The sequence below is a fragment of the Podarcis melisellensis genome (assembly GCF_964234715.1).
Source record: "Podarcis melisellensis genome assembly, chromosome: 5".
Lineage (NCBI taxonomy): Eukaryota > Metazoa > Chordata > Lepidosauria > Squamata > Lacertidae > Podarcis > Podarcis melisellensis.
In genome coordinates this window covers 60,246,489-60,262,224 of record NC_138537.1, presented here as the reverse complement: position 1 = coordinate 60,262,224, position 15,736 = coordinate 60,246,489, and the positions used below count along the sequence as shown (strand labels likewise).

The window sequence follows — 15,736 nt, the reverse complement described above, 5'->3', positions numbered from 1 at the left end:
GGCTAGTCAGAACAAGTTCATTCCTGTAGCATCTCCACTTGTTAATAAAAGTGTTGTATTCTAACTCTATTTAAATTCAAATAGTGGGCAAGTTGCTGCAGAATGAATGGCAAAAGTTTGGTTCATTCGCAAGGGATACATTGGTCTCTCTCCCCACTAGAGGGTGTTTAGAGGCCACATTTAGGATGAGTGCCCCACCCCTTATTTAAAAAAGAAATGTCGAAACTAAATGCTGCACCAGTTATATAGAGCCAATTTCCCTTTTTGTATAGAACTGGACTTCCAGAAAGATAAATGACGAAAATATGGGGGCATCAAAATAAAAAGAGACCACCTTGACTGTAAGTCTTGGAAGACTTGCTCCCTGCCTTGCAGGCTTTTTCCCACCTGGCCTGGGAGGGTGGGGCCCTGAAAGATTCCAGTTGCAAAAGTTGAGGCTGCTGAAGAGGCCAGAGACCATCTTGCCTGTTTCTTAGTCCAGACTCTGGTCATTGAGCCGGAGCTTCCACAGCCGCTGCCCACTATGAACCACCATTGGCGAGACAGCAACAACAGCAGATGCGTTCTAGTATATATCTCTATTCGTCAATGATTTCCAGATAGTTTACAAAGATTAAAACAAGTAAACCAACAGTAAATGCATATAGGAAAGTCTTCTAGAAGTGTTTCTGTTTTTTAATTGACATTTAATGACCTCTCTCACAAAGACCTTGTGTTTCAGAATCAGTCGCACGGTGATTCCTAGGAGTATCACAGTGTCTGTTGATGAAGCCTTTCCTTTTCTGAAAGCTTTATGAAATCTGACGGCATTTTCTCTTGCAGTTCAGACTGCCCATACTGATTTGGCACTCTTGAGCTGATGGGTGGTGGAGCAAGCTTAGATTCATCTTTAGCTGTCTCTGTGTAATACAGAGGCCTGTTTTGCATGCAATATGCTAAGCCAAACCATGGCAAAGAGGCAAACAAGCTGGCAAATAGTGAGAAAACTGCTACTGTTGTGCTCTTCTCCTGACGTTGACCTGGCACCGGGAGCTTAGCCACAGTGTAAACCTGGACTTGTGGTCTGTTTCATTCCAAACTAACCATGTGCTTTGCTCCTGGTTTGCTCCTGGCTTACAGTTTATGTTTTGTTTGTGGGAGATAAACCATGAGCCTGAACCCACATGTAATGCTAAGCTGAACAAAAAACAGTACATGAATGAAGCAATTCAAAATAGTGCAAACTGGAAAGGAGATGCAAAATGGTGCATATAAGACAGAGAGCAACATATATATCAATTGGCAGTGGAGGAGCCCTTGGTGGTGCCATCACTGGGGGTTGCCCATTTTGTATTAACCCATGACAGGGCCTTCTTCATGGTGGTTTCCCTTTGTGAAATACATTCCCTGCTGAGGCGCACCTTTCCCCCTCATTATTAACATTCAGGAGGAATTTACAAACATCCCTGTTTACACACGTGTTTGATGGCTGAAAGTTACTGTCCCTGGTGACTTTGAATCTATTTGCTGTAGGTTGTAGGTTTTATGTTTTAAGATGTTATCTAAATGTTTCATATATGTTTTTGCTTTGTATTGCTTTATGACACTCTGAGGTCAATTTGTCAGGAGTTCAGCCTACACTTGAGTAGGACCCTGGCAGAGACACATGCCTGACAGTCATGTTCTCTCCCTCTTGGTTGATCATTTGGGAGCTTCATAAGCTTTCTTCTGCCTGAACCTCACAGCGATCGATGCCAACTGACACCGGCACACTTAGGGATTCGCAGAGTTTGTTCATCATGTGTGTGACAGACCTCAGCAACTCAGCATTTTGGCTAATCTATTTTATTTACATATAAACACACATGGAGCACTGCAACATGGCTCCCTCTCTCTCTAGCATCAGACAGCAAAGAGAAAAAGAACAAAGGACAATAGTCCCACATCACGAAACACAGTAGCACAAACATCCTGTCTCCGTCACTTCCCACTCTGTGGAGTCAAAACATACCACATCATGTGAAAGTCAAAAATCCCATGACTGCAATCACAGATCAGGAATTCTAACACAATTAAGTGGTTTCCTCAGCTATGCAGGCACTGTTCAGTAAACAGCAAGAGGTGGGAAGAAGGTAAATTGCGATCTACCAGTAGATCTCTTGAGTGATTACTAAAAAATAGCAGCAACAAAGAGACTCTCCCTCAAAATGATATGGCTGAAATGAAAAAAATCCTGGGGTAACCAACAATAGATTTTTGTGCAGAAGGACTGTGGACTCTGTTTGGTTCTGATGCTCTAAAGTAATTCTCAGGCTTGGAAATCTTTAATTCTAAATGTCTGTGATTTGTACTCAGTTCTGGGAGATAGATCTCAAGGTTTTAGTTACAACCAAAGTGGATCCTACACTCTTTCAAGTCTGCCCACCCCTTTTCTGTGAGCTTGGGGAAAATCAAAAGGGCACCTGGCAGTAGCCCTAAGGGAAAAGTCTGGGATTTCTTATCCCCTGAATAAGCTTTTTAGAATGAGAAAATGTTCCTCATTTCTATAATTGTCTTGGCAGATACCCTGACAGTTAGTTGAATTTCTAAAAAATCAAACCAACTGCAACAAACAGTACTTTGACAGTGCAACCCTGTATATGTCTACTCAGAAGTAAACCCCACTGAGTTCAGTGGGACTTGCTTCCAGGTGTACATGCATAAGATTGCAGTATGACTCTCTCATTCTGGGTGGCGTTTAGGAATTTAGCGAAAAGAGGGAGAAACAAACAGAGAAAGAAAAGTGCAGGCCCCGCCCGCCCGTAACCACACCATCAATTCATGGAATTATTCTGGAGTTAATTCAAGGATGGGCCCCTCTCAGTTCCTTGGTCCTCTTCTGCTGGGATTTTCATGGATCGTTGCTCTTTTCACTTGACCTTTATGACAAGCATAAAATATAACCACCTCATGGCTTCTAGGCAGGGGAAGCTATCATTTCTCATTACCGTTTTCAACAAGATAGGTGGGCTGTGGGTTTCAATGCAGTGGGATATACTGTATGCTTGGAGACCTAGTGTTTTAATGGGGAACACAAAGTGCAAGTAAGATAAGTGGAGAAGGCAGTAGCTTTTCTGGGGCTCACGGCTTACTGTTATTATTTTTGGAAGAGTATAGAGTTGGAAGGGATTCCAAGGGTCATCTAGTCCAACCCCCTGCAATGCAGGAATCTCAACTAAAGCACCCAGGCAGATGGCCATCCAGCCTCTGCTTAAACACCTCCAAGAAGGGAGTACACTGGGATAACTGCTCAGCCTCTGGAATTATAAAAAAATAAAGAAATAAGAATTAATTTCAATAATAAGAAAGAAACATGGAATGCCTTAACAAATAATTTTATTATGGCATAAACTTTCAGTATACTTCACCAGATGCAGGAAATGAAATCCTCCATTGACATAAAAATACCTACCTGTTACCTACTTACTTGAACAAATACTTGTTCTGCAATGCTTGCCCAATGCCCACGGTGAGATCTAAGACAACACTGGTCAATGGCATTTCAGGCCGATGTTGGTGGCTTTTCAAGCAGTTGTGAAGGCAGCCCTGTATAGGGAAACTTTTTAATGTGAAATGTTTTATGTTTTTATATGTGTTGGAAGCTGCCCAGAGTGGCTGGGGCAACCCAGTGAGATGCGCAAGGTACAAATAATAAAATTATTATTATTAACTATTATATACGTTTAATAATTTTTTAGGTCAGTGGGATGGTGCAGGGGAGGTAAGTAGGTAACATTAAGTAGGACACTAAAAGAGAAAGCAGCAGAGAGGGAAGAAGCAATTTCCCCTTGGCTTGGAGAAGAATCTGAGCTAGAGAAGAAGTCACAGGCCATTCCATATTTTTAGGGCCTCTCTCACCAATCTTTACCATGCCTTCTCCCCACCCTCGAGACTGTGAATAGGTTTGACATGTGGGAGAGGCCCCCCACCTGTCACTCATCTGACATCACAGTGATGTTAGCTGACCCATTTTGGCATAGCAGTGTATCCGGGGCATCGCAAGCCCTGATGATTAGCTGGTTAATCTAGTCAGAAAGAGCACAGAAGAATTAAGCATGAAGCTAAGAAAACAGTACGCTGGAAAACTATTTTATTTCCCTGGGATGTATGGGGTGTTAGGAGAAGAGTACCTCTAATGTGGGACACATTATACTTCTTCTATGGCAGCTTGTCCACCTTTGGTCCTCACCCTGTCCTCATCTCTCACCTGTGGCTCCTAGAAGCTGTCAGCATGTGACAACAGCCACATCCTGGGAAAAGCTTTGACTGGCCAGCAAAACCAGGTGAGGGCAGGTGATGGTTTTGCCCTGTATGCCAAGACAGGCTACTCGGATTGAGGAGAGAAGACCAATAGTGGATCCAATGGTCAAGAAGGCAGCTTCTGCATGTGAGGTAGAGGGAGGTGAGGGGCAGGTGGGGCTTGTCAATCTGGGGAGGTAGCCCATCCAGAAGGAAAACTCTGATCCTAAACCTCTGCTGTCTTGTGAGATATCTTCAGGAGAAGAAAAGGATGAGGGGTAAACCTTACACAAGTCTGGAATGGAGTCCCTGAATGTTGCCTTGTACACCTCCTTTCGGCAACTCCAGCAGCCAAGCTGGTGCCAAACATATTGCTCTGCATTCCTTTGGACCACATCAGTGAGGCCAAGAAGAGGGTCTCGTCGTCTGGGCAGCCGAGGACCTCCATCCACACTGCTCAGGCTTGCACCCTGGGCAAGTCACTTCAGTGCTGCTATTGCAGCAGTTTGACTTTACCCCTGGAGGCACACTCCATTGTCTCTTGAGAAAGGCAGATGGCATAATAATAATAATAATAATAATAATAATAATAATAATAATAATAATTTATTTATACCCCACCCATCTGGCTGGATTTCCCCAGCCACTCTGAGCGGCTCCCAACCAAATATTAAAACAATACAGCATCAGTTGTCTTTTAAAAGTAAAATAGTTGTTTTTTCCTTGACATCTCCTGGGAGGGCGTTCCACAGGGCAGGTGCCAATACCGAGAAGGCCCTCTGCATGGTTCCCTGTAACCTCACTTCTCACAGCGAGGGAACCGCCAGAAGGCCCTCGGCGCTGGACCTCAGTGTCCGGGCTGGATGATGGGGGTGGAGACGCTCCTTCAGGTATACAGGACCAAGGCTGTATACTTCCCTGCACCGATGTTATACTGTTCAGCATCTGTAGGAAGGGCAGCCTTTGCCAACCTCGTGCTCTCCAGCTGTTTTGGACTACAACTCCCATCAGCCCCAGAAGAGCCAAACAACTGGAGGGCACCAGGTTGACAAAGGATGATGTAAGGTGATAAAATAACCTTAAGCTGGGCCTGCTTAGAAATCAGCACAGTGACTCGCTTTAGTTCACAGGGAATATGCAAATACAAGAAGGCAAAACTTTCATCTCGGCTGATTAATTCTTCCGCAGTGTGAAGAGTCCGTTTAAGGCATCTTATCTTTTGATCTACAATCCAGAATCTATCTTGCCAGGAGCCTGCAAAGTGTGTGTGTGTGTGTGTGTGTGTGTGTGTGTGTGTAGCGGGTGGAGGAGGGATCTGTCAAAACAAATTAGGGGCAAAGCAGTATTTGCTCCTTTCTTTCCTCCATTGCATGCAGGCACACTGCAGGTAGCCTTTTATCCTGGAGGCAGCGAGTGCCTTTACAAACAGGCCAGTATGATGAGACAGATTTCCTGTTAATATTTCATTATTAGACCAGGAGGCCTGTAGGAAAGCTTATAAACATGGTATCGTTGGGTAACACAAAAGAAACAGCCATATGCCCCACTATGTATTAACTGGCATCAATCTGCATTGACTGATTTGCATGACACCACGCCATTCCTCAGAATGAAAATGGGATTACCTTATAGTGCAAACTTACATGTGTTAACTCAGAAATAGGTGCCATTTATGCCATTAATTACAGTGGGTCTACTTAGTTGAATGCCACTCATTGAGTTCAGTCAGGGGGCTTACTCCCAGATAATCTGTCTGGGTGAATCTGTCAATTTGGCTTCTCTGAGTTTCTCACTTTTTCCAGCCTTAAATTCAGTTCTCCACATCTCCACATTGGTCTGCAAATTCATTTTAAAAAAAGAAGTCCTCATGAGCATTTATCAGCATGGATTGTGAACTTTTCCTAATTTGCACAGGTTTCTATGCCATTTTGCCTAATATGCTAATTCCTGTAAAGCAATTTTTCATAATATTTTTATGCATGCATTTCTGTACATGATACTTGGCTGGAGAGCTTCCCTGCAAAATTTAGAAAAGCACCTATTTTGAATGATGACTGCGTTCTGGTTGCATATTTTGAGAAGTGCGAATTAAGTTGGTTTCAAAATGTGAAGTTAATCAAATGTCCTCCCTATCCCTCCCCATCCCTAGACCCAGAAAAGTGAGTACAGTGGTACCTCAGGTTGAATACACTTCAGGTTACAGAACCCAGACGCTTCAGGTTACAGAACCCAGAAATATTACCTCAGGTTAAGAACTATGCTTCAGGATGAGAACAGAAATAGGGCTCCGGTGGTGCGGCAGCAGCAGGAGGCCCCATTAGCTAAAGTGGTGCTTCAGGTTAAGAACAGTTTCAGGTTAAATACGGACCTCTGGAACGAATTAAGTTCTTAACTAGAGGTACCACTGTACAGGATTGCAGCCTCACATATTCAAAGACAGCTTTGAGATGAGAGTAATGCCCAGGGCTGCTCTGCAGAAGTCAGCTGCTCTCCTAAGAGAGGAGCCTATTCTTCCTGATTAGCAAAAGCAGGCAGGTAAAAGTGAGTGAAGGAAAAGGAAAATGCTTTTTACCCACAACTTCAACAAAAAAACAAACAAACAAACGCTACCTTGAGCAGCTGTCAAGGTTTGCTTAGTGCTAAGGCCACTTGTCCGTCAGAGGATCTGGTTAAAAGAGCAGATACAATTCAAAAAGAATGCTAACTACTCATGTCCATTTTGTAAAGCTACACCGCCTCTCACCACTACTTCATTCTTTGGTGTTGTTACCTTCCTGGAATGTAACTTTGAACTCTGATATTCCTTCTTCCCTGTTTGGAGGATAGAGAGAGGTCTGTGACTGTGAGCAGAAACTGTGCAAAGGTAAAAATATCCATTTGTTGCTTCCCCTACTGTTTCCCTTGTCTCTCCCTCACCACTGGCATGTGGGACCTGAAAGTTTGTGAGAGGACATTCCATTGCTCAGGAAAAGTTCCCCCACTCCTGGTGTAGAGCATCAAATGGGAAAGGCATCTGCAACTTGAAGGCACCTCAAATGGACAGCAGGTAAAGCCTGAAATTAATTTTAGAGGCAGCTACATTCCCTCCAGTGAAGATTTCTATCTAAAGTTGCTGAGGTGTGTGTTTTTTTTTGGGGGGGGGACACATTCAGACAAGACAACCTGCCACTCTCTCTTAGTGTTGAGTCCCACATGGAAGTCTAGCTTGATGTGACAGTCTATCTGTTTGCTCTCTCAGACAGCAATGATGACCTCGTTTCTCATAAGTTTAATTTTGCCCAGACTCTTCTCTTGCTAGCATTCAGACTTGTCATCAGATGTAGGGGTGCAATGTGCAGTTTGATTAAATTGGCTGAATTTTCCAACGGTGACAATTTATTTATTTATTGTGCCTTCAATTAATCAGGCATGTTAATGGCTAGTGCAAGTGTTTATAATAATTGCCAATAGATAGCTCTGAAAAGCCATTCCCCCTTTTTTCCTTTTGAGCACTAGGCACCAGCAAATATGAAAAATGCGGAATATTACGAGGACAATGTTTTCCTTAAGCTTTGGAGGCCTGTTCTTGGAAACTTCCAAGATTAACAGCACAAACCAATGCATGCTTTCTCAAAAGTATGCTCCATTGATCTCAATGAGGCTTAACTCCTGGGCAAGTGTACGGTATATGGGATTGCAGCCTAAAATGCAAAAAAAACCCACACTCAAACCCAGTGCAATTAAGAACATACCTTGTGGTTTACTTTGTTTCTGTCAATAAGCAATGCATCAATGCAAGTGAAAAAGTCAGAGTCAGCCATTTTAAAAAGCTTATAGGTCAGTGCCTTTGACTTATGCGCTTAGTATATACACCCATTTAAAATATTTATCATCATTCTTACTTGGGGCTTGCAAAGCAAGTTGATCAGAAATAAAGGTGTTCCTGTAGTTGCAAGTGAATGTGGGGGAAATGCCTCCTCTATCTTTCACTGTTAATTAATTAATGTTCAACTGTTATTGGATTTAATACAAAAATAGGGCAATCGGAAATAGTGGGATGAGCCAAACAAGTGAGCCAAACAAGCCTTTCCTACAGCTCTCTTGTGAGTAGAAGTGGCATTTCTCCCAGCCCAAAAGGACTGACGAGCCAGTTTGGTACAGTGGTTAGTGTGTTGGACCAGCACCTTGGGAGACCAGGGTTCAATCCCCGCTCTTCCATGAGGCTTGTGGGGTGACCATGGCCAGCCACTGTCTCTCAGCCTAACCTACCTTACAGGGATAGATGAGGGGTGTGTGTGTGTGTCTATCTATCATCTATCTATATCTTCTAAACTTATAGATGCTTCCGTTACCTTACTTTATGGAAGTTAGTTGTTTGCATCTAGCTCATATAAGCATCTGATGAAGAACTTCGCATCTCTTGTCATAAATGTACAATCTGAAATGTCTGATATTATGAGATAGGTATGGTATATCAAGGGGAGAGATGCCACCACTGGAAGCAGAATGGTTAAATAACTCGAGATTGTCCCTTTTTTGGTATTTCATGCTTGAGATTTTAGCACAGCATCCTGCTGCAGATTTAGTTCTGATGGTCTCAAAAATGCTTTCCATATGAATGAGTACATCTTCTGCTTCGTTTAATTTTCACAAAGCCTTCGACCATTTAGGCACAGCACTTGAATCCCAATTGCAGGACATGCTGGTACATAACGCATAACAGCAAACATGTTCAGCATGTCAAAGAACACTGTGTGTCATTTGGGTTTATTTGGAATTGCAGAGATCTGAGGGAGAGAACACCATTTAAAGAGAAAGAGTTGTCTCCGACCAAATTATACTTGGAGTAAAGGTAAAGGGACCACTGACCATTAGGTCCAGTCATGACCGACTCTGGGGTTGTGGCGCTCATCTCACTTTGTTGGCCGAGGGAGCCGGCGTACATCTTCCAGGTCATGTGGCCAGCATGACTAAGCTGCTTCTGGCAAACCAGAGCAGCACACGGAAACGTCATTTACCTTCCTGCCGGAGCAGTACCTATTTATCTATTTGCACTTTGATGTGCTCTCAAACTGCTAGGTTGGCAGGAGCAGGGACCAAGCAACAGGAGAGTTGCGGGGATTCGAACCGCTGACCTTCTGATTGGCAAGTCCTAGGCTCTGTGGTTTAACCCACAGTGCCACCCACATCCCACATACTTGGAGTAGATCCATTGAAACTAATGGACCCAGTCATGCCTATTATTTTTTAGTGGTATACCATGAGGGCATATAATATTGTTTACTATCCAAAATGTTCCCCCACACCCCTCTGGAGAGTGATGCTAGTTGGCACTCGCTAGATAAATTCAAACCATTTTGTACTTTATCATCCTGAGATTTTCTACTGGGATCAGCTCAAAACTTATTTCTCCAGGTCTGATCTCCTCTTTACTTACCACTCCAGGGGGATCGTCCAGGCTGTTTGCTTTCTCCTCATCTGAATTTTGCCTTTGCAGAACTCAGCAAGAAGGAGAATGAGGACAAAAGTATAGTTGGCTGGTTCTGGCTCCATCTACTGTTGACCTCCCTGCCTTTTTGCCAATAGGCACCAGCCACCAATGGTGCGTTTTCCTTAAAAAACAAACGAATGAATCAGGAACCTCACAGTTTAATTAAACTGTGTTCCGGCAGGTGAATGGACATATGGATTTATTTAAAATGATAGGAGTTCCGTACCGGCGGCTGAAAAGATTTTGAGAGGTTAGCATCGGAATTTGGAAACTGGCGTTAACAATAGAGAAGAAAGCAGGGAAAAAAATGTGTGAGATAATTGCTCCCGACATCCAGAACATGGGAAGTTCTTCCCTGAAATTTTAATTTGGAATGTAATTTGGCTTTGTGTTTGTATTGTGATTTGATTTGAATTTGTCATTAATTGGGATGTTTTTAATTGAAAATTAATAAAAATTATTTACAAAGAAGAAGAATGAATCTAGAACCTCTCTGATCAGCAATTTGGCAGAAAAGGAAATGCCAGGGAGACTGAAATAAGTCTTCCAGCTTTCCCTTCTGAACATCTGATTGTCAGGTTTTGTCTTTTTTAAATGGCTACATGTCTGCGATCCTGGCTAATGGGCAGGGCTGAGGAACTGCATGTAGACCTCCACCTACCGTTGCAGGATACATTCCTATCTGCACATGACTGACATGGCAAAATGGTGCTTCCTTTTCTCAGTCTGGATGTCACACCTTTCTGGTATACATAGTGTGGCACCAATTTTTCACAAGTGCTTCTTCAGCTGCAAAACGAATGCTGCCCTTTTGCCTTACTTCCCTCGCTCTCTGCTATTTGCAGCCTTGGTCAGTAGTTGACTTAGTGCATTTTTAAAGTGCCTTTTCCTTCTTGATGAGGAGCCCAGCCAATCAGGAATCATATGGTCAACATGATAGTAGTGGTATTATTATTATTTTGTATTGTTGCACTGCCCCCAAAAGCCCTTGGCTATGTAATGACATCATGAAGCCAATTCAAAATGGGGGTGGATAACAGTTGTTCTCATTCCGAAGGGATGAATACTTTTGCCTGTGTTTCCTGGTGCTTCCAGGAAAAACTGATCTAAGGACACTTTTTATAGCTTGATAAATCTTCTGCGGAAAACCATCCCCTCCCCCCTTTTTGCACAGCTGATTTGTGCGGTCTGACTCTATACCATTCTTCTTTCTATCATGTCAAGACAGTAATGGGGAAACATGATTTTTCTTTACCTCGTTGTCACAAATTAAAACATTTCAGAGGAAAACCCCAAAGCAGTACAAAATATAAATAAAAGAGACCAGTAATCGAGGACCCATCAAATTGGTACACCCCTAATTTCAATGGGTGTTGAGTCATACTAATTATGCAGAGGTTACCTTAACTCCAATCAATATGAATATGAAGAGAGCTCAGAATCATTCATCTGGCTTATCATTTAGCTGATTTCGAAGAAACTTTATTGAATGTAAATAACAAAACTGAACAAAAACAAGTCGTTTTGTGTAAACGAGTCACAAGCATAGTTTTATGGAATGATATGGAATATAGAAGATCACTTTTGCTGTACTGTACATAGCTTTAAATATAATAAACCTGTTATAAGTTTTATAAAAAGTTCACGGTGTGCTGCTGACCTCCAGATACACCTATTTTCTGGTTTAGAAGGTCTACACTTGGTACTTGGGAAAAAAAAAACCTGTATAAATAATTTGTTTTTAAAAAATCCAAGACTAACAAAAGACTAAAAACACACTGGCACTTACACAATTGTGTCCAGATTCCAGAAATTCAGCTATCTTATTATTATTATTATTTCAAAGTCTAGATGCATGTTTTATACCAGTTCTAAAGTGACACTATGACACCTAATTTCATGAACAATCAGACCACACTTGTATTTCTTATATCCATGCTGCCACAACGATACTGAGTGACAATGGTTCCTAAAATTATGTTCAAGGATCTACCAATGAGATCTTATAGACATTTTCAATCAATGTCAGTCATAAGCCATTTGTGGATCGATCTATGGTTACTGGTGAAATTGCAGCTATAAAATTTAGAGCAGTGGTTTCCATATGGCAATCTACCAGATGAAGGAGTCCTATGGGTCAGGAAGATGTTGGCAGTGAGTTTGAGGCTCACAAGGGCCCATGTAGACATAACAACTAACTATGGTTTGTTGCCTTAATTCTGGTTAAGATCCCACAGTGAACCTGTGACTCAGTGAGCTAAGGGGAAGTATAGAGAGAGAGATCAGTGAAACCTGCTTGTCTACCTTGCAAGCAGAGGTGTTGTAAAGATGGGAAGATGCTCTCAACCATGGTTTGTTTGACATGGGAATGATCACACAACTGTGATTGATTCAAACCAAGGTTTAAAAAACCCATGTCAAATTTTGCTTTTACTTCCTTGTTTGTGGCCAGTCCTTAACCTATGGCTTAACACTTAAGCATGGTCAAAACAAATCCAGGTTCAGCATTATGTCTGCACAGGAGCAAGGTAGGGGAGTATTCCATGTTGTCAGTATAAAAGAAAAAGGAAAGGAAATACAGGAATAAGCTGCTTGTGTTAAAATAGCAGAAGGATTCCTTCCCAGTAAAAACTATTTTTGTAGAAAGAGCAGAGATTATTGATAGAAAGCCTCAAAATTGAAATAAGTATTCAGGTATGCCTTGGTTGTAACTTGGTGCACAACTAGCAGTTCAGCTGAACAGAATTTAAAAGTACTTCACTAGAAGGTCACATGCATGTCTCTGGAGATTTGCTGAAAATTGGAGGATATATTTAAAACAGTTGACAAAATCTATACACTGGGGAGGGGGGCACTCATTTTCCACTGAAAGAAGAAACGGTGGGGAATTTTATCCTGAGTAAGAAGGCAAATCGTTTTCATATTCCTGGGATGTGCACTCCCATCCAAGCCCTTTAATTTGGCAGTGTTAAATATCCACATGGTCACTTTTAAAAAGGTTCTTCTTAAGGATCACGGACTCAGTGATTACTGTTTGTAATGCAAGAGGTGCTTGGGGAGTGTAGGCAAGGCAGAGTCTTTTAACGATACAGTAATTTTAAAGGAATGTTAAACGCACTTCTACAAACTATCTGCCCCAGCGGGGGGGGGGGGGGGGAAGAGGGCAAGTGCCACTGATTTCAGTAGGCTATGATTCAAGCAATGGGACTTAAGAGTGTTTCTGACAGTGCACTCCTACACACATCGACTCCAAAGTAACTCTCATCAAGTTCAATGGGGCTTACACTCAAGTAAATGGGTGTAGGATTGCAGCCTGAATGTGCCTGATCATGCCCAGTCAGATCTAATCACAGTTATGTCTGCATAGGGATCAAATATTGAATCATTATGACAGAGATGTAATATTGGAGCGTCCACCCGGGGGAGCAATAATTTTCTGTGCAGTACGTCTTGCAACATGGTCATCAGCTTGAGATCCTAAAAGAAAAATGGCACACAATGGAATACTTACAAATAAGTAAATCAAGAAATGTGTTCATTAATACAACACTGCCTTATTATGAGCATCACATGATTGTTAAGAGAGTATCTCTATGGAGATTCGTTCATGCTGACACAGGAAATGGAATGTGTACATGTAAATCAAGTATATTATTATATTATATTATATTATATTATATTATATTATATTATGTTTTATCTTCTTTTGTTTTATTTTCTTTTACATTTATTACTGCACAATCATTTATCATGAAAATTTTATCATGGAGAATTTTGCCATGTATCATTGGAATCATGCCCTTTGAAAACTGAACCATAATATGCTAATTCCTAAAGATAGGAAATCTTATACACCTTTATAAGAACATAAGGAAATGAAGGGGGCAGACGCTAAGCACTTCTAAAGGCACGTTAATTTCAGCAGATGAGATTTATGTTTGCGCTTCAGTTCCCCCATTGAAATTAATAAGGTCTGAAAGTACTTAGCTGTCTGGACCATGTCCAAAGGTATTTTCGAACAGCTCTTAATAGCTAAGCATTTAGGATTAAAAGAAGATTAAACACTTCTAGAGTTTCACACTTGGATCGAGTTAAAATAAAATGTGATCCAAAATAATTACAGCATGCTGGAATGAATAATGACGTCATTGATCAAAGGAAATATATTATTACTGTTTATGACTTATGAAGCACCCAAAATGCTCTAAGCAGCACACAGAGGTTAAAAGGTAAGACACTTTCTAAAATCTAGGGAGTGATAGTGGTTGCCACTGAAGGTCCTCTTTTGTCCAAATCGCAGGCTTTTAATCTTCAGGATGAACAAGTGCTACTTAAGCCAGAGGGCAGGGAACCTCAAGTCTAGGGGCCAAATGCAACCCCCATCCTCCCCACTTGGCCCTTAGGAATCTCCCCAGACCACATTCTCTACTAACCCTGCTTTGCTCCCTCCTTGAGTACTTTTGCCTGCCAATAACGTATCCCTGACAATGCCTCTCATTTTCCCAGAGGATATAGAGGGATGTGTAAGTGTGAGGAGAAACTAAGCTATTGTACAAAATTTAAATTTACATTCATTACTCTACCCACTTCTGCCTCCAGCCCTGCCCCATCCAACTCTGGTGTGTGGACCCCAGAGAATGTGGGCCTGGGCTGAAAAAACTTCCTCACCCCACATATCCTGCTGCTTCCATATCACAAATGTACATTCAAGGACCCCTTCCTTGTCCCAAGCCCAAGAGTGATAGGTGATCTCCAAGTGTGGAACATGCAATGGGCAGGCCCAATCTGTTTCCTCCCTCTCTTAGTGCTAAGTGATGCCCTTCTGGAGGAAACACTGACTTCTCCTACCCTCTCATGGTTGTCATACAACCATGGCGACGGAGTGCTGCATCCAGTGCTCCATTTGTACCACCCCTTGCGCGCCAAGGGTAGTACATTCCGAGTAAGCTAATAAACAAGCCAAATTGGAAAGGGGGCTTAAACCAGGGGTTGGCAACCTAAGGCCCATTGGCCAGAAGTGGCCCATGGGGGTTGTTTAACTGCCTCATAGACCCCCACCGCCCACTCGGGGACCCCTGCTGCCCGCTCGGTCAGCTCCCGTGCTAAACTGGCATGGAGCAGAGCGGGGACCGCCTTCCGTGACACCAACCGGCTTCCCATTGGCTGCAGGAAGCTCCTGCAGCCAATGGGAAGTGCCACGTGCCTCCTCTGCACCGGAAGGAGCACCAGAAATAGCATTTGTGCATGCGTGCGCACACACTCCAGCCCACCGTGGCGTCTGCCGGACCATGAACCGGCCCAAGCCACAAAAACTTTGCCGACCCCTGTCTTAAACATTATCCAAGCAGGCATGAAGCTCCCATTCAATGAATGCTATTTTTGGCAACAGCAGCACAGCACCTGAATCAATGAGGTGCAAAGGAAAACTGTTGAACAAGGTAAAGGTAAAAGTAAAGGTAAAAGTAAATTAGGTCCAGTTGTGGCCGACTCTGGGGTTGCGGTGCTCATCTCGCTTTATTGGCCAAGGGAGCCGGCGTACAGCTTCCGGGTCATGTGGCCAGCATGACTAAGCCACTTCTGGCGAACCAGAGCAGTGCACGGAAACACCATTTACCTTCCCGCCGGAGCGGTACCTATTTATCTACTTGCACTTTGACGTGCTTTCGAACTGCTAGGCTGGCAGGAGCAGGGACCGAGCAATGGGAGCTCACCCTGTCGTGGGGATTCGAACCGCCGACCTTCAGATCGACAAGTCCTAGGCTCTGTGGTTTAACCCGCAGCGCCAACCGCGTCCCGTTGCACAAGGCACTTACCTTCAAAAATTGAATTTTGCCAAGTGAGTAACGGTCCACAAACTGGAGTGTCATGTTACTAGGGCCCAACAACCTGGCAGGAGCCACAGGATGCAAGTCCATACCCAAGTGACAGTACGAGGCCACAGACTGACCATGCAACCCACTGGTGTGACTGGACCTTGACGCATGCCCACGAAAAGGCACTGCTAGGCCC

The 15,736-nt window shown here is 43.0% G+C and overlaps 1 protein-coding gene across 2 annotated transcripts in view; it reads right to left on the bottom strand.

The window, feature by feature from the left end:
• Positions 1 to 11,193: 11,193 nt before the first annotated feature.
• The window catches only part of DPYSL4 (dihydropyrimidinase like 4), a 31,746-nt gene continuing 27,203 nt past the window's right edge, over positions 11,194 to 15,736 (bottom strand). For both annotated transcript variants that reach the window (XM_081912759.1, XM_081912758.1), the window contains exon 14: positions 11,194 to 13,204. In XM_081912759.1, coding sequence (XP_081768885.1) covers positions 13,113 to 13,204 — 92 coding nt within the window. In that variant the 3' untranslated portion in view covers positions 11,194 to 13,112. The remainder of the gene's footprint in view (positions 13,205 to 15,736) is intronic.